The sequence below is a fragment of the Brachionichthys hirsutus genome, chromosome 18 (assembly GCF_040956055.1).
Source record: "Brachionichthys hirsutus isolate HB-005 chromosome 18, CSIRO-AGI_Bhir_v1, whole genome shotgun sequence".
Taxonomy (NCBI): domain Eukaryota; kingdom Metazoa; phylum Chordata; class Actinopteri; order Lophiiformes; family Brachionichthyidae; genus Brachionichthys; species Brachionichthys hirsutus.
In genome coordinates, this window is record NC_090914.1 from 5,085,561 (window position 1) to 5,108,718 (window position 23,158).

The 23,158-nt window shown below is 43.2% G+C and overlaps 3 protein-coding genes across 3 annotated transcripts in view; all 3 read right to left on the bottom strand.

Moving 5' to 3' along the window:
- Positions 1 to 2,827: 2,827 nt before the first annotated feature.
- lin52 (lin-52 DREAM MuvB core complex component) lies at positions 2,828 to 10,544 on the bottom strand. Its single transcript, XM_068752159.1, has 6 exons — positions 10,526 to 10,544; positions 9,642 to 9,716; positions 9,521 to 9,558; positions 9,360 to 9,426; positions 9,148 to 9,231; positions 2,828 to 3,153 (listed from the first exon to the last, which is right to left on the bottom strand). The coding sequence occupies exons 1-6, from the start codon at positions 10,542 to 10,544 to the stop codon at positions 3,098 to 3,100; spliced, it is 339 nt and encodes a 112-aa protein (XP_068608260.1). The 3' UTR covers positions 2,828 to 3,097.
- Positions 10,545 to 11,229: 685 nt separating this feature from the next.
- Positions 11,230 to 16,799, bottom strand: pomt2 (protein-O-mannosyltransferase 2). The gene is made up of 21 exons (XM_068752089.1): positions 16,501 to 16,799; positions 16,328 to 16,412; positions 16,137 to 16,241; positions 15,952 to 16,060; positions 15,706 to 15,814; positions 15,102 to 15,261; positions 14,924 to 15,030; positions 14,756 to 14,838; positions 14,390 to 14,499; positions 14,224 to 14,290; positions 14,079 to 14,139; positions 13,879 to 13,957; positions 13,612 to 13,763; positions 13,442 to 13,533; positions 13,275 to 13,351; positions 13,121 to 13,192; positions 12,960 to 13,019; positions 12,773 to 12,878; positions 12,551 to 12,691; positions 12,226 to 12,337; positions 11,230 to 11,725 (listed from the first exon to the last, which is right to left on the bottom strand). Exons 1-21 carry the CDS (start codon positions 16,797 to 16,799, stop codon positions 11,620 to 11,622), a joined length of 2,292 nt encoding a protein of 763 aa, XP_068608190.1. The 3' UTR covers positions 11,230 to 11,619.
- A 1,080-nt stretch (positions 16,800 to 17,879) lies between these two features.
- The window catches only part of LOC137907718 (latent-transforming growth factor beta-binding protein 2-like), a 67,931-nt gene continuing 62,652 nt past the window's right edge, over positions 17,880 to 23,158 (bottom strand). Inside the window, exons 33-40 of the mRNA XM_068752076.1 lie at positions 22,697 to 22,903; positions 22,474 to 22,566; positions 22,020 to 22,148; positions 21,533 to 21,673; positions 20,937 to 21,110; positions 20,541 to 20,819; positions 20,239 to 20,388; positions 17,880 to 19,339 (exon numbers count right to left, since the gene is read on the bottom strand). Of these exons, the coding sequence (XP_068608177.1) occupies positions 19,164 to 19,339; positions 20,239 to 20,388; positions 20,541 to 20,819; positions 20,937 to 21,110; positions 21,533 to 21,673; positions 22,020 to 22,148; positions 22,474 to 22,566; positions 22,697 to 22,903 (1,349 nt within the window). The 3' untranslated portion in view covers positions 17,880 to 19,163. The remainder of the gene's footprint in view (positions 19,340 to 20,238; positions 20,389 to 20,540; positions 20,820 to 20,936; positions 21,111 to 21,532; positions 21,674 to 22,019; positions 22,149 to 22,473; positions 22,567 to 22,696; positions 22,904 to 23,158) is intronic.

Consider the following 23,158-nt stretch of genomic DNA (forward strand, 5'->3'; position numbering starts at 1 on the left):
TTTTTTTAAAAATTGTTTTTTAGAACAATTACATAAAAACGAGTAACGTGAATAATTAGTTATTTCATAATTTTAATACACTTAGGCCCTTTTGTTGAAGATTATACAAAACCCAGCTCGACCTTTATTTTTAGCGTAAAGCAAATGGAAATGTTAGAAAGGAAAGGTTAGAAGAGAGAATAATTGTCTTTGACTTGAAGCTAATTTTAACATACTCATTATAATTAATACAAACCTACATTTTGTTTTCATATTTGCTGGCGGTATAATTATATTGTTTACAACACCGTACCAGATATGTACTTAGTTGGACAAAATAATTATGATTGGTTTTGTGCATGTATTTAAATGCGGCCTCTGCCTGCGTACAGCATCATCAGACCGATGATGGTAATAATTATAAACTGGAACGAGGACATAACGGATGAGTCTTACACGCAATCATAACGAAAATGACCTCAAATCGCGTGAATGCGACCCAGACCCGGCACGCAGGCGGAAATGAGCCCAGATTAAGAAGCAGAAAAATATTGCTGCTGCAATGAGCGTTTGGCCAGTCGAAACTAATTAGGCCCTATTTAGTGGAAGTTCTATTAATGAAGAAATCAATGTTATCAGGATATGCTAATGACGCAACCAGCCTGTTATTTATCAGCCACTGAAATGGGTGTGAACGAGGATGACCCGCCAATTACTGCCCCCTCTCACGCGTCATCACCTGCTCCGATCTATCCAGCATGCGTGTTGACAGTGCAACACGTCTCCACTCCGCGTGGCTTTTAATAGTCCATCTCCCGTGAAAATGGTTGCATGCTGATTTACATGCATGAAGCCCGCAGGCCGCCTAAAAGGGTTCTAGATTCGGGGAAGATTTAGTTCAGTCACTCGTGCAGATTGGGTTGGCTGCAAGATCTGCAGGATCTGACGACTGCAGATTAAAAAGCAAACAGCTGTTGGGATTTTTTTCCTCTTAATATGCGTAACGCTAACTCCATATCCTCTATCGTGATCATTTTGTAGACATTTTTATAAACATATGCACGCACAGTGCTTTCAGCCCGTAACATCCAAACAGGTGTGATCTGCAGCGGGACAAAACAAATGTGATCAGAAACCCTGATTGGGAATAAGAGGACATTCTTAACGGTCACGGCGGAAAGCATGCACGGGTTTGTTTTGCACACGCATATAGGCCCCAATGTGCACACTGGCACGCATGAATATATGAGAAATTATTGGAAGCCTGTTTTTATTATAAGTTGATCAACGTTGCTGCTCTGCAGCGCTCCATCAAGTTGCGTCCCTCCCGACCCAAACTGGGCCCGCGGGCCACCTGATGACAGAACACACTAAAGCCACGCCGGAGCCCCGGCTTTCCCAAAAGCACCTCGCATGGGCGTGATGCGATGTGACACTCCTCTCTGTTCCGGAGCGAGGAGCTTTCTCATGGCTTGTTTGGTCTCGCTGCCCGTCGCATTGCTTAATGGGGCAAGGAGTTGATTAATTTGCACTAATTGACAGCTAATTTAAGGACTCGGGGCACATCGGATTGACGTTTTGTCGGAGACACAGAGGTTACGTTAGGTCAATCCAACGCGCTGCGGATGGGCGCATGGCTGGAGGAGCACGGATGGATGACCGGCTCTCTGCAGGAGGCTGACCCCGCGTCTTGAGGAGGCTCCGGGTGACGGACGGGCAGCTGCCGGTGCAGCACGTTGAGGATGTCCAGTGTTCTCCACTCAATACCAACAAGTGTTCTCATGGCACCAATTTACAACAGGGTCCCAAAGTAAGACTTAAAAATACAACACTTTCATTTAGAGCTCTGATACTGTCCATTCGGCCACTTTAGATATTATTACCGCCGTTTGTTGGATATTTAACTTTTATATGAGGTCTTCAAAGTCTTCACCTTACAAATATAATAATTCACTTAAAGGGACAATGATTAAAAATGGACACAATGGCACTTAAATATGATTTTGTAATAATTAAGAAATTAACCTATACCATAACTTCCTGCATAATGATACTCAGTTTTTTGCAACTACTTCATAAAATCTGTTGCCAACTGCTACAATATCTAATAATCCGGTTATCCAACAACAACCGCAGGTTTAACATATGCTCCTCCAAAGAGGGAAGTATAAGTGATTTCGTGTCCTCATCATCCTGCAAACAAACCAAGCTGCGTTCAAATATCCACAACATCTCTCTTCAACTTGCAGAACAGTTCATTTTTAAAAGGGGGTGAACCAGGGTACGCATGAGAGGCAGGGGGTGAAGCCACTGAGGCAATGGCGGCCTCTGTCCGTGTGAATCGGAAGGACGATTAGGGGCTTATTAGTGGCCTGGGGAGGAGGGTAACTTGTTGGGAGTGAGTGGCCAGAGCCCCAGCGACATACCCAGCTGAGAACAGTCCGAGGCATTGTCTTACCTAATTATGGCGGATGGACTTCCTTTTGTTTCCCATTCAGCATGCCTGTCTGATTCTCTTTTTGCCTGGCCACTAACTCAGACAAGGCCGAAGTGTGCTAATTAGAAAAGAAATGGTCTTAGTAATTATGTCAACTCTCATTAACAGCGATGACAATGCAAAATATTATTTTTATGCAATGTTTTGTGTGTGGGACCCTGCTTCCAATGCTCATTAAATGAAAATGCCCTGGTAGCCAGGAAAGCACTCTCACGTTGGAGCGAGGCGCAGCGCTGTGTGTGTGGAGAGAGGCATGACGTTATCACCATGACTACAAGCCGTGTAGCTATACTGGCTGCAAACACAGAGGAGATTTCATTTCAAAACTTTATTATACAACTTCATAAACAAATGAAAAAGTCAATGGTGTTTAAAACTCAAAATAAATAAATACGGTAGGTATCTAAATTAAGCAGGTTTAGATGCTGCAAAGAAATGAATTGATGAGTAATAAATCATTTGGAGTTTCCATTCATGAGAAGGCCTCCATCTACAGGATGCTGCAGGCTCTGAGGAATAGACCTCACTGTATGAGAGCGCTTGTGCAAAGTCTTTGTTCAGAATACAAGTATTGACCAGATTCCCTTTTCAGACCAATATTTCCAGTTTGCCTGAAAAAGCTCACTTCTTCGGCCTCTCCAAGATGTTCAGAAACTTCCCTCTGGTCATTTCTCTGGCTGGAACACAAGGAGACACAATATCACACATTTGACATTGCTATTATGATAGTATTGTATGAATTATTATGCATGTAGAACAAGAATCCAACCATCTTTGATAAGTTGGTGAAATCTGAAAACATTTGTCTGCAGCTGAAAACACTTCACACCTGTTTAGCAATGCAAAGCATGTATTTAATATCTGCAGTGTCACACCGGGGGGGCAATTCATGCCAACTTCTTTTCATTTAGGACACAGTAAACAGCACAAAATGGAGATGCAGCTCCCAGAGAGCTCCAGGATTTGCTTGATGCTGTCTCAGTGTGGTGAGGTTCAAGAACACGGAGCTAGCATGACTCGCGTGGCTGAATTTGTCTTACGCTGCAACACCAAGGCGTCAGGGTGTGCTCTAGTAAACGAGACCTGCATTGTGGTCGCTGCAACAGACAAACTGGTCTTTACTGGATGAGCAATCATTGCAGAAGGGGTTCTGCGTCGCTATGGAGACTGTTAGCAGCAGCATGAACCCAGAAGAGGTGTCACATGCAGTAGCCTTTGCTCAAAATAAGAAGAGGATCAGGCTCAGGATCAGAAGAGATGCAACACGGCACGCCTGACTAATATTAAAGCACCGAGCAAAAAAAAAAAAGGACGGATTTCATCTTGCATCTGGCAGGAAGTCATCAACCGTCATGTCTTTAAAGACAAGCAGCGAACAGCATGACCAGGATTTCAACCGCCGTCTGCTTGTGCAGCGATGTTCATGGTGGTCACTGAAAAACTGTGGGGGGGGGGGGGTAGTAATTTAGATGAGTTTCCCGGTGTGGAATGATGATGGTGGATCTGGGCGTGGGGCCTCACCACCTTGAAGTGTCCCTCATTAAGTTAAAGATGATGCTAATTGGAATGGGATGGATTCACGTTGCACTTTGCTGTCTCTTCAAATCACATTAAGGAAAGTCATCGGGGGGGGGGGGGGTCCATGGACATGCAGGAAGTGCTTCAGAAGAAAATGAGGCCACAAAACTCAGGCGAGGAAAAGAAATTAAATTGGGATGACCCTGACGCCACAGGAATCTCCATGTCACTGTGTTATTAGGAGCAGCAACGCTGGAAACGGGAAAGGGCAGCAGTCAATATTTCTGATTTTGATGATTCAATCTCCCCTCTTCTCGCTACTGAGGAGACCAACTATGAAACAGATCAATGATGGCTTTGCTTCTCCTCCCGAGACCCCTCGCCCCCCTCTGAGCACCTCATTAATTACAGCTCAGTTCAGCCTAACCCTGCTCAGAGAGAAATATCATTCATGTTGTCACATTAAAGACACCGTCAGACATAAATCAGAGCTCACTTTATGATGTGAAGCTCTCTTTTTATTAAAGGGAATAATGGGGGGGCCGTTGTGACTGGTAAGGTGAAGGTGAGACCAACCGAAAGTTTGCATCGGCAAGTTGGCGAGAATGAAATTCAAGATGGCCGGGACCTAAATGCTGACACACTGGGACCAGTGGAAGAACTGAACAAGATTTATTGGAATCTTCAGTTCAAATGGAAAGTCAATGTCAGAAAATGTAAGAAAAAAAAAAAAGATCAAGCCTGACTGAAGTGGAAAAAGGTTGTGCATCAACACAATCAAAATGCAGCAGCTCGCTGTGGAAACAGATTCCGGGAATAAATAAAGATGCAAATGAAGCATGTGATTTGAATGTTCTTTCAACTGACCTAAACTTAATATTTGATGTGGAGTGATGAGAGGAATGCAATATTTATCAACTTAATGCATGAAACAAACAGAAATAGAATATCGCTATTCTGTTTCACCGGATGGCTTTCCGTCTGCTTAAGGATTGCAATCGTTTCATAGCGTGCATCAATTTATGTGATGCTAAAAACATTCCTTCGTTACATTTGCACAAACACGACACGACTGCGTGGGAGCAAACCATACCAGAACCCTCAAACCGAAGAAGCTAAATGGAATTCATCTGGTAATGAATACTTATTTATTAAATACTGTTATTCTGAAGAAAAATCACCAATTAAAAATGACATGAGAATAAAGACGACAGTTGTTATGCTGCATCTATTAATACGTGATTTTTGAAAAATGCAAACAGGTAAGGTTAGAAAGAGTCGACAGCACACACACACACACACACACGCACACACACAGAGATATTTGCTTCGTCATGCAAGCAAGGCGATCAATACTGATTAGGGGGACTTAGAGATTTGTTTACTTGATTAGAAAGGTCAATTACTAATTTTGCACTAAGTTAATCAGGATCTTGTTAGGACTGCCATCCATACTAAATGACACCTTATGGATTCTGCGGGCGAACGCCGTGCCCTGTTGATTTGTTCCTATTTAATTGGCAGGAACTGATCTGAGATCCCGTCGCAGCCGACTCCACCAGTAGAACTAAACACATCTGACTGGATGTAAAAACTAAAACTATATTCTACAAACATTCTTTTTTTTTCTTCATCAAAGCAATAGTTTAAAACCAATTCCATGTAAAATCAACACAATCAAAATCAAGATCCTGAAGGCCATGAAACCCCCCCCCCCAGACTCGATCCAGTACAGCAATGCCCCCCCGCAACCATAGAGATTAACCTAAAGCTGCACTTACATACTACCCGTATGCAAACAGACGCCCCTCCATTGCTAAAACGATGCTTTTATGCTGCAAGCACTCAAAGCACGCCGTTGGGCTGTCTGTCTGTGGTGCCTCTCAAACGCTTCTGTTTGTCTGCAAAATCATTTTCACTTGGAAAAAGCCAGATGGCTCAAATGTAAATGCGGTGGCGGAACATCTTACTTTCCCCTCACTCACAGCGGGGACTCATTTTCACAGGCCTCACCCAATACCCCCCCCCCCCCCCCGCTCTTGAAGGTACGCTCCTGGTGAGCTGCTGCAACCCTCTTCCCCTCAAAGCCAGATGACCACTGGAGTTAACTGGAGTTGTGCACCCCAGTCCTGACTGCACCAATTCACTTTCATTAAGAGTTAAGTGGACCTATCTGACCCCCCCCACTGCCCATCTCTGAGAGCTGCTCAGCCTGTAAGCTTTATTTAATGGATTTAACATCCTCCTTCACCGACCTCCTCCCCGGGGACGAGGGAGACGCGCAGACGCGCTTAGAGCACACACATTCTGCCCAGCGCCCCCCCCCCGATCGCACAACACGTACACACACACACACAACGCTCATGTTTGTGTTCAAAATTCAATTACCCACTTATTGATACTTCACAGGGATATTTAAGATGCAGACACGAGCCGTGATTTCCCAGGGGAGCCACCGGTTCCTCTTTATGTCCCAACTGAGAAGGGGGCGCACCCCTCCTCTCCCTCTCAGATGCATTTTCGCCTGGCTGACACACACACACACACACACACACCAAAACAAACACATCTGCACCTCCCAACCCTGGCCCGGGCCTGCGTCTGTTCAAGAGGTGTCCTTATTAATAGGCAATCAGTCAAAAATCATTCATTAAAAAGCCTAAAAGGTTTTACACCCGCACGATGATTAGCTGGGAAAGAAAATCCAATGAATTCCTAATGCCTTTATGGAAATGAGGTGTCATTTCCGATCTGCTCAGGGAGGCAAGCACAAGTCAGAAGTGTGTGTGTGTGTGTGCGCGTGTGTTAAGCTCTGCCTGCCTCTGCGTTCACAGAGCTTTGACACTGATCCTGCTGAAAACGTGGACAGGCTCCATCAGATTCAGCTGCACCCTGCTCGAGTGAGGACGGAGACATCCTGAGGCGGAACCCGCTTCGACTTTGTTCAGAACGTCTCTATGACGGCAGCACTTTTACCAGAAGCACGCGCCAGAATTAAAAGGCTGGCGGTCCGTTTGATGGAACTAAGCAAACAAGCCGCAAGGTCTCAAAATAGCACGATTAGAAAAACCGAAACGCTCAGGCTTCACTATCCTTCAGCAGAGGTGACCTTCGAGGAGAAGAACCAGAACGCCGCCATTCATTGTTACTGCAGAGGCCCAAAGAGGCAGGAGAGGTGTGAAAATACGAGAACAGAGGAGCAGTAGAGGTGAGGAGCAGGAGGAAGGGAGGCGTCCCCTGTTCCTCATTCAGCGGCTGTCACCTCAAGCACTTCATAACCGGCCGCCCTGCGGTCAGCCTGCCCGATGGATTGATGGAGGCACATTAGCACCGGTGGAGCCCAGTGAATGCAATCATATTCAGCAGCGGCGTGCTTCTAATAGGCCAGAGATTGATCCTGAGGCTGAGGAAGAGGAAGCGAATGGGTGGGGGGGGGGGGGGGGCATTAGGAGCTGTCAGGCAGCGTGACCTCCTGGCTCACCTTCAAATAGGCAGAGACAACAGGTGGGACTCCAGCCAGAAGACTTCAAAGGATGCTGCTTAAACTGGGAGTCGTAGATTAGGGTGACGACAGTCGGAACTTTCCCCACTTACCAACACATCGCAGGAGTTTACGTGCTAAATGGCGCTCCGTTGTCCTTCGCCTACAAGTGTGAGAGAGCAGCACGACCACCAGCTCGAGCCGTCTGGCGGTCAGCAGCTCCTCGGCGTCCCGAAGGAACACTCAGCTTTCAATTACCTCCAATAACAGCACTTATCACAGTCCTCATCGTTCCCCGGGGGCTTTGGGCTTGGTGGCCACACTCAGTGGCCCACGACAGGGGGCATTCATCACGGGGCGGGGCAACAGCTGGGGCCTGAGGAAGAGGCACGCGCCAAACCCCTCGGGGACTGGACCGGCCAGCGTCACACAGCCATGATTGGAGGTGCATGTCAGAGGAGGGGTGGGGGGGGGTACGTTTCCCCTGCACAGCCGTATTAATAAATATTGTGCACAGGGCCCAATTCGTAATAAAACCCAGAGAGCAGCCCCGGTGGTTCTTAGGTGCAATCTAGGCATGGGATAATGGCGTCGTAATAACGTTCGGTCCGGGTCTCCTTTCTCGCTGAAGTGGGGCGGGTGAGTTTTCACTGATGATTGTGCTCTGCCCATTAACCAGCTTCCTCTTTAATGGTCGACATGCTGAGGAGGGGGGGGGGGGGCAGTAAATCCTGTGTCGCCCCCCCCCCCCGGCTTCGCCCTCGCGCTGCCGTGCCTCTGCGGCGTCTCGTTTACGGGTACTGAAGAGTGCACAAACATGATGAAAAGGTAGCTGAGATTTACAAGGCCTCCCCTGACAGCCAGGGAAAAGGAGAAAATTAAACCAGAGAGCATTAAACAGGCACCTATTACCAGGCCGCTCGACAGCGATAATAACCATCGTTGCGTCCCGTCATCCAGAGGTGCACGACGTGAGTGCAAAAACCTGCAGGAGACGGCTAACATCTGCATAACAGTGCGTCTTACATGCCCCTCCAAAGTCAAGATTACACAGAGATTATCCAAATAATGTGAAAATAAAGAGAAGGCGAGCGGATCTGAAGCCCGTCCACAATTTCCTCATTCTTCCACCATCTCAATTTGGCTGTCATGTTATCTTCAGAGAAAATAATCAATGGTCACATATTTCTTTCGATGATGATAGGAAGGGGCTATGCCGGTACTTCTTTTCAGCTTTTTTTTTTTTTTTTGCACTGGAAAAAGAAATATTTTTTTATCATAGGAAAACAGGAGCACTTACTGTGTCTGTCTCTAATCCACACTCCACGAGGATTATGACAATGGAGGCAGTCGGGAACGGATTAAAAACCAGATTCTGCTTCCATCAAACGCTCGGGCCACTTCTCTGCGCTCTTGCGGGTAAACACGCCTTCGTTATCGGCCTTTATCGCTTCTAAATGTTGAACCTATTCATCCATACAATCGACCGCATTAAGACGTCGGCCGCTTCACGAAATATTTAAAGTTTAAAATTCCTAAATCAACATATTAACCCTTTGTGCAGTCAGACGGGTTGAATTTTCAACACCAGTCAAGTGACACAGGAAGACTCCGAGCACCATCTAGTGGTAAAATCGGCACGTAACAGCGCCTGACGTTAACAAGTACTCACACTCCTCTAAGCCCAGCTGGTACGCAAGGTTCTGAAGGCCTTTGACCTTCTCCATCAGGTTGGCTGTGGTCAGACTGCCCAGCTCTGTGGAAGGACAAGGGAACCCACGACGGGAGCTCTTATCTGTTTTAGCCCACATTCCATTTGGTGAGTTCTTTCCACAACTAAATGTTGCAGCTAAACAGAAAACACAAAAAAAACACAACACTAACCTTTCAACATTTCAATGTCCTCACTCTCGAGCTCAGCCATCCACTTGGAGGGCGAATTAGTGATGGGCTATGACGTGAGACAAACCAAATATTACGGTGTGTCGAGTCCATTTAATGATATCGTTTGGTCGTGAAAATAAATTGAGCCATAACAAACTCACATTTTTAAAAGATGCTGCAAATTCTGCTACTCCAGGCACTGCGTGAGAGATTACAGGATCAATCAAGATTATAATGGCGTAAAAAAAACACGTTTAATGGGAATACAGAATGTGAACCTACGCTGCTCTGGCCACAGATCTGGGGATGCTCTGTCCAACTTCTCGAAGCTCAGTAAAGAGGACTCAAAATCATCACCTGCCGGAACACAAGAAACATTGATCAGAAAGGTTATTCCACAATCGACGTGATCAAATACGTGTCGTTTATATTTCCATAAAGTATATCTGTAGAGGAAGGAGTGACTTCATTCATTCCTTAAATTAAGCAAAGTAAAAAGAACATTTTCCTAAATGTAGAAGAGCATAAGATGAAAATACTTCAGTGACAGTCCTGCATTAAATGCACATTTATTTTCTGTCATTCTTCGACTGACCAGGTTTTGACAATTACATCTTAATGACGGGACGAGCGCAAATCAGTTTAATGTTCTATAGCTGTAGAAAAAAAACAAGACTACAAGAGTTTTACTGTAAAAACCTTTCACAGCAACGCAAAGGGTGAACAGACAAACTAGAAAAACTATAAGGAGCTTTTGTGGAACGATAATTACGATGTTATGAGACAATATATCAGGATTATTAGCCCTAGAACCAGTCAGAGTGACCTGAGCTGTGTGGAACAGCAGAAAACTTCAAAGTGCGGCTTTGGTCCGGCTTTTAAGTGTCAAACTGAACCGTGGCTTCAGGCTTCAGGCTTCTGGCTTCAGGCTTCAGGCTTCAAATCTGACGTTGCGTTTCTCTGACAGTGTTCAAAACGCAACAGCGGGGCTTGTGAAGCCTCCAGCCAACCTCCAAACCATTCAAATGTAGCGACGACGCGTGCTATTCCGTCATCTCTGACTGTTCGTTTAAAGCAGCGAATGAGTTCCTATCGATCTAATGCCCTTAATGGTGCTAAATTTAGAGTTTATCCATCGCACGGCAGGGTAAGGAATTGGAATTTACCTCCATTTGGAGACGCCATCTTCAGAATAGACACGTGACTAACAATAACCAATCACAAGCACCGTCCGTAGTGGTGTACTTCACAAACGGACCACTAGAGGCCTCTGTGTACTGTTGTCCTTATCCACTAGAATAGATTATGATGATGATGATGAATATATTTATTAGATAGAATGTTAGGGCAGTACAAGTACAGTCAAACAATACTACGTAGTACAGTACAAGTACAGTCAAACACCCTGCCTAAGAGGAGCATTCCAAAAAAGTCCTTGCGGTCTTGTTTCCATTGAAAGTACTAGAGAGCGATGTATTATAAAGTTTACATTTTGAACTTGAGCAAAAGTACAAACCATTAACAATGGTTTATTCTCCAGTTCCCATCCGCAGCACCTGTTATTTTCCATTTCTTTCATAGAATAACTAAAAATGAAAATAACAAAGTTCACTGGTCAAATAAAGATGTGATAACTCGTCTCAAATAGTCAATACAAGGTATTCCCCACAAGCCTGACAGTTGAAAGCACAGCTGAGTTCAAAATCTAAAACTTGGATCTTGTGGAGTTAAAACGGTGAGCGAACAGATCTAAATAGAGCCGTGCATTTTACAGTGTAAGCTAATAAAAAAGTAAATAAAGATAGAATTAAGTAGAGACAACAAATACACATAGAGATTCAGTTATTTTAATGAAAAAACTAAATACACATCACTAATACAAAAGGTAATGAACACTTCAAAAACAATCATTCTCAAAAACCAGTTAAACAGAATGATGTGGAATATTTAACTCTCCTTTCAGGCACTTGAACTTATTCTTTTGACACAAATATGAACATCTAACAAGAACATCTTTTGATTTAAGGCAGCTTAGTGATGCTTCATGTCACCGTTAAGATCTTTACTCTGAGGTCAGTCTGGTCACACTAAACAGAATAATAGTGTGAAATATTGAGACACACAAATAACCGCGCAGGTCGATTCTACAGTTGTTTTAGTTATATCACTGTTCTGTAAACACTCTCGACTCAGTTTTTCTGTTTTACACAGAATCACAGTTGTAAATCACGACATCAGTTTCTTCCACATGGAAAGCCGACTAAAACTCCCAGGTATCCATCCATTTTAGGCCGGCCATGGCGCTGCCTGGCTCGTGTGCCAGAGGACCAGTCATGCCGTAGGAGAGTGGATGGAACAGGTAAAAGCTGGCAAATAGGGAATATACAACATTTATATAAATAGGAGGACATTTAATAATAAAGTTGTGTCAAATAATAGTTAAGGAATAGTCAGAAAAATATGTATTTTCTTTTTTTTCCAAGCATTATTATTAATAGACCATTATGAATTAAACTCCTCTGGCTTAGTCTTCCTTCATCCACCGTTTTATTATATGTATTGGTCAAATATAATTTGCAATGGTACTAATTTCTACAAAGCCAAGCTAACTGCTTATTGGCTACTGGCTTTGCCTCATATTTCAGGTATCAGCCTTCAGTCAGGAAATAAAGACATTTCCCAGAATGTAGAACTAGCATGTCAATAACATTACTGCAGATAGACGTTTTGAAATCTAATTTTGAGTATCAATGGAAATAATCTATATAAGATGAACTTATTGTATAATTAGCAGAATCTTCATTAAATGCAACAGACCTTTTGTGAGCCTGACAGTGAATGACTGACACACTGTCATTCATCTCACCTGTAAAGGACAGCAAACAGAAGCACCATCCGCCCAACCCTCTCCAGCCAATCACAATAGGGAGGGCAGAGAAGCAGGTCAGAGCTTTTCAACAGAATGTCCAACGTAATTCCTGTGAAAAAGAAACATTTAATGACACAACGCTTCTGGAAAAACAGAAAATAATCTTATTTGTAAGCAGATGATTTTATCACGTCAGATCTAAATGGGTGCATCTTGTGTATGTTTTTATTTAAGCCTTCGACTTGACCCTCCCTTTTCTTTTTTTCCTTCAGTGGTTACGAGTACTTCAATTGGCACCGAAGGCAGCGGTGTAATTTGTTACCGGTTAGCATGCTGCTGAAGAGCATTGCGGGGATGTAGTGGTGGTAGTAGAGCACGCGGCCCATGGCATAGAAAGGTGCGTAGTGCAGCAGCCAGCCCAGGAGCAGCAGCCCTCCTTCCCGCTGAAGAACACGACAATGCTCTGGAACAGAGGAGTACACAACATGCGGTTTCGGTTTTTTGTTTCAGCCGTGCAACGGTTGGGCAAAATGATTAATCAAACCTCTTCTTTTGTGGCCCAGCGAGAAACCCCTCTGGAGGGCTATGGATGCCACCGCCACCATGCTGAGGTACAATCCGAAACTGGCCAGGTTCAGCCACCACACGACCTGAAAGGTAGAATTTAATCACCAAGGGGTTCAAATGTTGCTCAAACACGAGCTGCAGCAGGAAAAATAAGTCAGACTTACAGGGTTTCCAAGCAGGTAAATACGATAATCTGTGTCGTTCACTCCAGAGAACCTCAATCCCTTTGAACAAGTACAGCAAGACCGGCTGTAGTCACAAGTCTTTATGCATACAGTCTGACTTTCTACAACATTAACTTTAAATATGAAGTCATTCAAAGCACCTGATAGTTAACGGGCCAATGCCAGGGTTTGGAGTTTATCTCATTGTCTTTGGGTTTCAGGCCACTGTTACCCTAAAAAGACAAAAACAAATGATTTCTTGTCGTATTCATTGTTAACGAAGGTTTGGGTTCACATCTTTCTCTTTTTTCTTACTCTTATCATAACAATGTGGGACTCCAGTAAGATCTCCAGGAAAAGGGGCTTCAGCAAAGACAAACTAATGTTGGGCACTGCCAAAACACACAAGATAAAAGGCTCCATGTGTTACAGGTGCTCAGCATCACAAAGCGACGGCGCGCAAGGACCGGTGTTTACGTTACATTTGGGATTGATGTGATCTTCGATGTTCCACTGAGAGCTCGGGGTCTCCTTCAGGTAGGGACTACAGGTCACCTCCCCCTGTTCCCAGCCCCTGAACAGAGACACAACTTGAGCAGTCCGGGTGTCGGCACACGGGAGATGAAGTCGTATCAGAGAAGAATAGTTTTACCACTTTGGGAGAGTCTTTCCAGAAGAGAAAAGTACACAACCGGTAGCTCGATGTAGGAAGCGGACTTTGCTGCGTAGCACCTTCACCAGGTCCCCCTCCCGACCTCCACACACCTCCACCTGCCACAGGTCATTGGTGTCACCTGTGCCATTCTAAGAAAATGGTCAAATGGGTGTTGACAATCAGAATATGGCATAAGATACCAGTTTGGCATGTCCTCAATAGAACTCTGTTTTTCATGCAGCGTTGTTTTGTGAAACTTCTCACAATGCCGTATCCTGTAACCTGGAAATGTTTCCTGGTCAGAGGGGCTTCATGCAGGTGACCGTGAAGGTTTCGCCTTGTCCTGAAAGGACCAACACAAATTACATCATCTAAATAAGATGCAAATCATTTGGCAATGAAAGACACTGAATTACTGAAATCTATACAACATGATTTAATCGTGTCGTTCTGTTGATACTCACTCTTTGTGCTCCAGACGAATGATGTCACCGTGACGGACCAGATCGGGTGTCCCAGATTGAGCTTATTAATAACAGATTCCAGAGATCAAAAGTTAAACGACTTTATGTGTTAGTGCTGCGAACAATAAATCCCCCGTCATCTCACATTTATTCTCATCCCGTCTGTGAACAAGCCACAGGTTGTTGTAGTCCTTATGGAGATACGCTGTCACCTGTGTGGATAAAAGAGAAAAATGATGTCATATCACAGATAATTGACGATCTTAATTATAGCTGATAATGTCTTACACTTTGTGCTCTTGTAAGCTGACCTGCTGCTGCTTTTCTCCCACTCCCTCTGGGTACAAATGCCAATGAGAATGCAAATAGCCTCCAGCAATACGGAGGTTTTTAACGGTGATAGTGGAGCCATATGCCAGGTCTGCATCAAAAGAGGAGTTATTTCCTGACATCAAACACAAGAAGCAATTACATCATGTATAAAATGTCTCTGGAAACAAAGTAGCAAAGGAGGCCACCTCATTGATCCCTTACAGGAGTGATAATAAAAAAGACGAAAATTAATCTTGCTATTATTATTATTGAGGAGAATTGGAACATTTTGACCACCTTTTCTAGCGGACTATAACTCATCTACACACATCATGTGGCTTCAACCTCGCATGTTTGAGACTCACACTCGGGCATAGATGCATTGTGTAGGTTGTTCCCAATGAGACGGGATTGAAAGGCTGAGCTGAAGAAGCCATCTCCAGGACCACTGGTGACAGAAAACAAACACACGTGATTTACCGTCATGCAGTGATGTAAAGTGAGCGTAAAGGTAATATAACAATCAGGTGCACCTTTTGTTCAGTACAACAAAGTGGACTAGAAATATTGTAATGTAGAGGAGAAATGGAAGCAGGATAAGCCCCAACACCCGGGCCAGGAAGTGTTTGGCAATTTCCTCCTAGGAAAGAGGAAATACAGTCACAGCTCTGACATTACTAATCATAATTTGAGAATTATGCTGCAATTTACCAGTGAGAGGCTCAGGTCTCCCAAAAGCCTCCAGAGGTCCCAGACTGTGTTCAGTCCAACCAATAGAATGACAAACAAACCCACAAACTTCACTCCCAACGCTCCAGCAAGGTTTACCCCAGTCAGTATCAGCCACAGCCACCAGGAGGCAGTGAAAGGCCTAAAAACACCGGGAATGGGGAAAAACAAACCTGTATTTACTGCTTTGAAGGACTTTGCTGCATGTAACACACTCATATATATATATATATATATAACTACCAATATTTGTTGTGTGGTAGAAGATAGATTAGTTTTGCACTGACACTGTGAGATGTATTGAATTCATTTGACAATAAATAACAACAACAACAGCAGTTCTGAATTTTGAATGGTATGAATCAGGGAGTGGGCAAATCCTCACACAAGAAGCTTCAGCCTGCAAATATGTCACATTTAACCTAAAATATTTGGAGGTTTAATTAAAGCATTTAGTGTTTTAATCGGCGTTTAACATCCTGAAAGTATCAACTGATTGTCAAATTAGTCATCCATTACAATACTGTTGATCACTGCACAGAGCAAGACAGAAAATCAAAATAAAAGGGCTTGACAGTGGCCCTACCTGCACATCTGTTGGTTGAACTTCACCATACTCAGCACTGCTGCTGTGATGAAGAACATGAGTATCGGGTCTAACAGGATGTACTGGGAAATGGTGATGCAGCCAGTGTCTGTCAGGAGCGTGAAATCAAGGATGAATATAGATCAAACATTATTTTAGCAAGATCATGCAAGGAAATATTACTTTCAATGTGTGCAGATGCAATTTCTTTGTGTTAGTCTTTTGAACACTTAGTTGATAACTCACCGAATATGAGCAGAGTGGCGGTGATGAGAGCAGCAGTATGAGACTGAGACAACTCCATCACTATGAGGTAGCAAAAGACCGGGAGGAAGGAGCCCATCATGGCACAGAACTAGAAGGCAAGAGGCAGGATGATAGTACGCATCCTCAAAACCACACGTACTAGAAACTGCATGTTTTCAACATACTCCTCTCATCCCCCAGTAGTTGTGGTGCTCATATTTATCTCCAGGCTTTAAGAAAGGAAAGGTGCCATCATAACCGGTTGAGTAACCAGCCAGACCTATCAGCATCTGCACAAGATAAGAGAAAGGCAGGAGATCAGAGCCCAAAGGTTTCCACAAAGACGCCGACGCCGCCACAGAATCTGCCTTCTTACTTTTCCGAGCGGAGGATGGACATCAAAAAAGAAGGTCCTGTTGATGTAGTAGCTCCCCATCTTTCCAAAATGTGTCTCATCCCAGCTGAAACATAAAAAAAAAACGCGTCACAATATCGAAAAACTGCACAATATCCGTATCGCATGGGCGCAAGAATGAGGTTGTTCCTCACCAGACATGAGGAGGCTCTGTTATTTTGTAGAGCCGTGTGGAGAAAGACATCCCCATCACCAACACCAGCAGCACCAGATGCAAGGGACCCCATCGGACTTGTCCTCTGGATGGACGCTGAGCAGCTGTCCCATTCGAGGACCGGGTGTCATTTTTGGATAAGAGTCCAGCAGTTGGACAGTTGTTGTCCCTCAACAAATTCGTGGATGCCGTCTGTCCTGCGGTGGAGCAGATCTTCCTCTGCCGTACAGAAGTGTCTTCTGTTTTGCTCCATTGCGTAATGGATTCTCCTTTTGCCATTAGTAAACAAGAGAGGAAATAGTGTCTTCCTAATTGTACAATATTACAAATATAGCTAACCAATTAATAATACATATACGATATTTAACTCGACTTTCGGGGACAAATAACTACGTGTACCATTGATAAATATATCCAGCAATCCAAGCAATAGTTGTTAAAAACTCCTATGTGTTCTCAAAAATCCGTTTTAGCGTCCTAATGTTTATATTAGCAACACAACGCGAGAGCTTATTCACGTCACCGAAACAAGCGAAAGGGTTTCTGGGAGGTGTGTTAAGCTGGACACTTTGTTTGTCCGTGGTGCTGCAGTATAGAACACGAATTCCCAGCATCCTTCTGTGCAAAGCGTCTTCTCCGGTTAACCAATGGGAAACACTATGTTGGATAAGCGGAAACTGTCGTGCATTATTTTGTTTGTCCACTAAAGGGAGACATGATATAATAAATACAGTTTTCTTTCTGAAAGTCTGCAGTTTATGGACAATAGTGCATTGTCCACAAAATATTTACCTTAAAATTATACAATTGTTTTAAAAAATAATGTAATGACAGTAACATTTTGAAAAGTATCTTTCAGTGTAGTAAATCCTTGTGATAGAATAAGGTTGTACAGTTTGTTGTAATAAGTCTTAATTTTTTACTGGCATAGATATTAATGCAAGAAAAGTTTTATTTTCATCCACACATAATATGCCAGCAATTCAAGTTGGCACCAAACTAACAGCAACTATGCTTTTTGGCTTGAGAACACATACCGCTATTGTAGAAACTCAATTTGTGCTGATGTAGATAGAAATGAAAGAACAAAACAAAACAGTTACGACATACACACCTTTTGTGCATAACAAAGTATCTGTGAAATTTTAATGAATTTGTGAGATGCAGATGCACCGTAGATCATTTCCCCTACTACACCGTTTCACTTACTTAATGGAAAAGCAGCCATAACCCCAGATGTTGTCTTTGGCTAGGGCATTAAACTGGATTTAATTATTTTGATGCCAATATGAATGTGGTAAACCCGAGATGTGCTGGGTGCATTTTACAAAGGAAATTATCAACAGATTTATATTTTTTCTGTTTTTATTTTATTGACTGACAGTGATTACAGTCAACAGGTAAACAAAATGAGCACGATATTTCCATTGACCACAGCTTTACAACAAGACATTTATCTCAACCTATTTGCAGTTTTGAAAGGCATTAAATATTCCATCTTTGACCAAGTGTTACATGTACTGTGCGGTTTATTTCAGGTGTTACAAATGTAACAAATGAATACGTCTGGGTTACTTTCTCAAACCTGTATTTAAAAATAGGTTTCAGTGGTTTTTCAGATGACAGATGCATGAGACAATGCTGTCTCATTACACTCATGACACAAGGATGCGACCGAGACTAAAAGAAAAAATGTCCACAATTACTAATATTTAGCCATAAAGTTGTGATGCACAGAAGTTGTCGCTTGCATTTCAAAAGCATTGTCTTTATAATGAATTTGAAGAGACAATATGTCTGCAATTAGAACAGTGCTGCACCGTCCAAAAATATATATTTCATTGTCTGCTCCACAGGGCAGGGTATACACACAGTGCCTCTGGTACAGTGTCAGCCACTCTCTGCGTACATTAAAAGATATGCTTTAATAAAAAACATTTTTACAGACGTATAAATCTACAAAGGTATAATGCTAGATTTTTTTTCTTTTATGCTTTACGTCAATCAAAATATTGGTTTTGCTATAATGCACTAAGAGAATATATAACAAAAATAATACATAGTACTAGATCTGTACAAAATATATCAAATCTCTCCAAATAAGCCTTTGTCTTTACAGGCATTCAGAGATACACACATGGGAATTTTCTGATCTGGGATCTGCATTCTTCATAACTAAAACGAATCTTTCCTCATGGTTAGTTTTAACCACTTTACCCTCTGAAACAGATCGCTTTCTTAGTTTTGCAGAGGCTGTCATGTGATTCAAATAAATAACAACAAAAAGGTGACAGAGAAAATATGTGGAAAATATATTGCATATTAAAATACCATGGGATTACTGAATAAAAAAAAAAGATCAGTCCACAAAATCCCTTTAAGGCAAATGAATAGCTGGTTAATACTTAATCCCATTTAATACATTCAATGCACAATTCCTGCTCCTCTTGTGTATGAGGGGGTCTGATTGTGTGTGAATGTGTTCTAAATGCTAGTGTGTACGCTTCTGCATGTATGTGTGAGTGTGTGTGGAGTTAAATGAGTTTGCACATCTCAGCGTTACTGTTGGAGGTTTAGTGCCAGGTCCTTGAGGAAAGGGGCAAATGTGAGAAAGGAAAACTCGGCGCTCCAATGACCAACGTCTCAGTTTCTCGTCTTCCCGAGCTCAGACTCTGGGATCGCTGGGATGCATTCGTGTGGCTTGGCAGTTGCCACGAAGCCGGGCAAACAGGTGCACTTGTACGACCCCTCTGTGTTGGTGCACTGCCCATTCTGACACAAGGGCACCTTGTCGCTGATGTCCTTGCACTCGTTTATGTCTGCAGGACAGGAAGACACAAAGAGTCAGGTATATGGGAAACCTTTGATGAGCGGAAATAATCAATGAAGGAAATAACCATGAGATAAATTGATGATGAAAATGATTGCCGCTCAAAGTTGTTTGCAATTCCATCAGCTGGACCAGACTCCTTGTTCTGATGATGTTAATGCCTAAATAGAGACCTAAATGGCCTCTGATGTGTGGTTTAAAATATGAAGCAACATTTGTTCCAGAGAAGTTCATTTTTTTGCACAAGGTTTTCCCTCAACGCTGATTACATGTTGCATATCTCATCTTGTATATCCTGAATCAAACACGCCATCGTGTGAATTACTCTTGATGACATCATAAAAAGAGAGATGGCAAAAAACACACAGCTCCAGCATGTATGTAAAAAAGCATCTGGTCTTGGAGATGGTGAGTTTGAATTCATGCAGAACATTGTAATCCTAGAATGTTATTAAAAGAAGAAGACAGTCTCACTTTCTTAGGTAACAGACATATATATGTCTCACGTGGGTCCGATTCAAGGCTTCCTCAGTCTTGAAGATAAAACATGGTGGTTTTTGAGTACACTGCTTGCATTAGTTTCCCATAAAATATATCTTTATGCAAGCTTGTTAAATTCAGAGCTTCTCCTTGAGCTCGTTGATGCACTGTGAGTTGCCTCCCTTAAATTAACCCAGGACTTGGCTCCACAAGGCTTAAACACGATGAGAAAACTTTCTGTGGTTAGATTTCAGGACTCATCACATTCTCAAACCGGATTACATGAACTGATGTAACCATCATTAACATGAACATTATTCATGAATGTTTTTTTTTTCTTTTTCCTTTTTATCTACGTGTGGGTGGTCTGTAGAAGAAGACAGAGATGATGCTGCAAAAATAACCAACCAATGCAGGCCAGCTTCTTTATATCAAATTCGTAACCATCAAAGCAGTCGCAGGTGTAGCCTTCTCGCACGCGGACGCAGCGGCCATTTTCACATCCGTTCAAGATTCCACACTCCTCTGCTCGGAGACCCTCAAAGCCGTCATAGCGCTCTGGGTGGTCAGAGAAAAACAACAATTATAACAATGTCATAATTTGCCCATTACTGATCAGCTACAAGCAGCCCTTTTACCATTGCATCACATCTTTCAGTATTTCACCCTTTAATGGTCCAAACTACCAACGGAATAATGCATAAACCCACCAGGATGAGGATCCACTGGTTGAGGCAGGTGCTCCTGTGGTCGGTGGATGGGGACGCGATCGGGCGGGTTTTGAATGCTGTAGTCATCGTCATTGAAGAGAGGAACACTCTCAGGGATGTCGTACGGGCCGGCAGGGTTGCCGTAACTGTCAAAGTATGGTGGAACGAAAGGTTCCACATGATCCCCGGGTTCCTCCAGTCCATACTCATATCCGGGGCGCTCTCGCAGACTGTCTGAGCCTCCCCTCCGTGGCAGGTTGCACATTACTGCATAGTCCTCTGAACACAGCAGCACACACGTCATAGCATCATTGTTAGATATTAAAAACTATTTATTTGTTAATAGAATGACTGCAGCTCCTGAACGGTGCGCCTCCTGCGCATCCTGCTTCTCACCAGAATCTCTCTGGGGGCAGAAGGCACACTGTCCGCTCCAAGCGACCCCGTACAGGCAGCAGCATTCAGTGTATGTAGTTCTGCGTCCATGAAGGGGCTCTGTACAAACGCTGTCGCTCTCCAGACGCTGCCAGCATATAGCCATGTGCACATCGTGATCTGGTTCTAGAGCGTCTGGGAGAAAAGAGGGCTGAGCAGGGATTCACTGACAGAGAAACGTCAAATTCTAAAGATCATTCTGTCAAAGAGAAAATACTCCATCTCCTGTTTCTACCATATTTTGTTAATGGTTGTATTTGTTTTGTTCATACGAGGCATGGATGTGTAGATTATCAAGGTAATCCCTCCTGGGATAATAAGTACTAAGATGAGCAAGGAATAGGGCTTCAAATAATAATTATTTTAACTACTATTTTAACTTTAAATTTTTATTAGAGTTATTTATTAACCTTCTGATAAACAAAATATCTTCAAATTTCCCGAGCACAAAATTACTACTCATTTTAAATTGTTAGATATTTATGCGTAAAAGGCTGACACAAGGAGAATTTCTACCATTGTGCAATATAAAATTTCAGTTTGAAGTTGTGTCGCACCTTCTGTAGTGTTGACGCTGATGCATCGGCGCCGCGTCCCGTCCAGAACTAACGGCGGGCTGCAGAAACAGTTGAAAGACCCTGCCGTGTTCACACACACTCCATCCTCACAGGCATTCCCAAAACCACACTCATCGTAATCTGAAAGCACATTTTACAAAGAAAGACTCATTAAAACGTAGAAACCATAAAGCACTTGCATGAGGCAATAAAAATTCATGACATTTTAATGCATTGATATTGTTACTAAACTGGAGGATAAACATGCTGAAACGATCGACGGCCTCTGAAAACTCTTTAAGCTTTTCCAATAGTTTGCAATTCTTTCTAAAATGCTTGAACGGATGGACTGCAAAATCTAATTGTAGGCAAAAGCATGAGATTTATAGGAAATGTGAGAGTTCACAAAATATGCTAAAACACTAGCAGGAAACACAGATGCTTCGGTTTAAGAAATATCCAAAGAACAATAGGCATATTTTCTTACCCACACACTCGAGCCGAATGTTGTCATAGTAGAAGCCACTGCGACAGTAGCAGGTAAAAGTAGAGAAGAGATTTGAACACTGGCCGTTCTTACAAATGTCTGATCCAAACATCTCGCACTCATTTGCATCTGAGGGGAGAGGAATGTTCACACCTTGGTGTTAAAGAAGTCAGGCGGAAAATAACTACAACCCTTAATCTAGCGTTGTTTGCCTGCTTGAAACATCATTTATTCATCTGGTGAGAAGTGGTCAGGACACACCAGGTTATTAGCTGGGTATGCAGGCAGGTGTCCTATTAATCTTGGCTCGCTGTAGAGACACTCATGAATGGAGAGAAGGATTATGTCTGGCTGTCTGGCTTTAAAAGTGCATGCAAGTGGAAATAAAACAGGCTGACGCTGCATCTTTCTGTGCCAATGCAAATGAATATCAATAAAAACACTTAGTATGCACCTATGTAAGGACGCTGGTCACCCAGACTTAGCGAGGAGGACGTCGGCGGGGATAGCAACCCACTGCCATGAGGGCACAGCTGATTATAATCATCTGAAAAAGAATAATAGTCTTCATTCATAAAACTTGAGATGCAAGAATACAGGAAAAGAAATGTTCAATTAATATTGTAAAATGTACAGAATAATCTTGAATGACTTTATTTTGGCTCTTGCCGCCATACCTCTTCCTGGTACAGGACAGGCATGAATCTCGCAGTTGTCCCCCCAGCCTGCCCCCACCGTGCAGCAGCACTCTTGCTTGGTGGTGTTCCGAGATAAAACGTTGTCGCAGAAGTTGGCGTCGTTCAAATTGTAGTAACACTCTTTTCTCTCTTCGGATGAGGGAGCGTGTGAAGGGGGTCCAGCCGATGGTTTTTGGGTAATATCAGCTGCAAGTGGGGAAAGAGAGCAGATATTCAGGCCTTGTGAGGGCAGAGCTCATGCTGAAACACAGGAAGCACGTGAATGGATTTTGAGAAGTTGGAACTTTCACTTATAGAACATCTTGAACCCCAAATTCCCTATTGAACCTCCTGGTAAATAAAGTAAATCCCGCACTTCAGTGGGACGTCACCGCACATCCTCCAGCAGATAGTCCGTTACCATCTGCCGCCACTGCTGAGCCTGCTCATTTGTCCAAAGGC

Bases quoted from the DNA above. Each gene is read 5' to 3' on its own strand.
- lin52 (XM_068752159.1), bottom strand. The intron at 9,232-9,359 runs GTTAGTGTTGTG...GTCCTTCCACAG, and splicing joins GGACATTGAAATGTTGAAAG to AGCTGGGCAGTCTGACCACA. The intron at 3,154-9,147 runs GTGAGTACTTGT...CTTGTGTTCCAG, and splicing joins CCAGCTGGGCTTAGAGGAGT to CCAGAGAAATGACCAGAGGG.
- pomt2 (XM_068752089.1), bottom strand. From the start codon at position 16,799: ATGGCAAAAGGAGAATCCATTACGCAATGGAGCAAAACAGAAGACACT. The intron at 15,815-15,951 runs GTGAGTTATCAA...CGCTCCTGACAG, and splicing joins CGCCACTCTGCTCATATTCG to ACACTGGCTGCATCACCATT. The intron at 14,500-14,755 runs GTGAGTCTCAAA...CTTTTGATGCAG, and splicing joins CAATGCATCTATGCCCGAGT to ACCTGGCATATGGCTCCACT.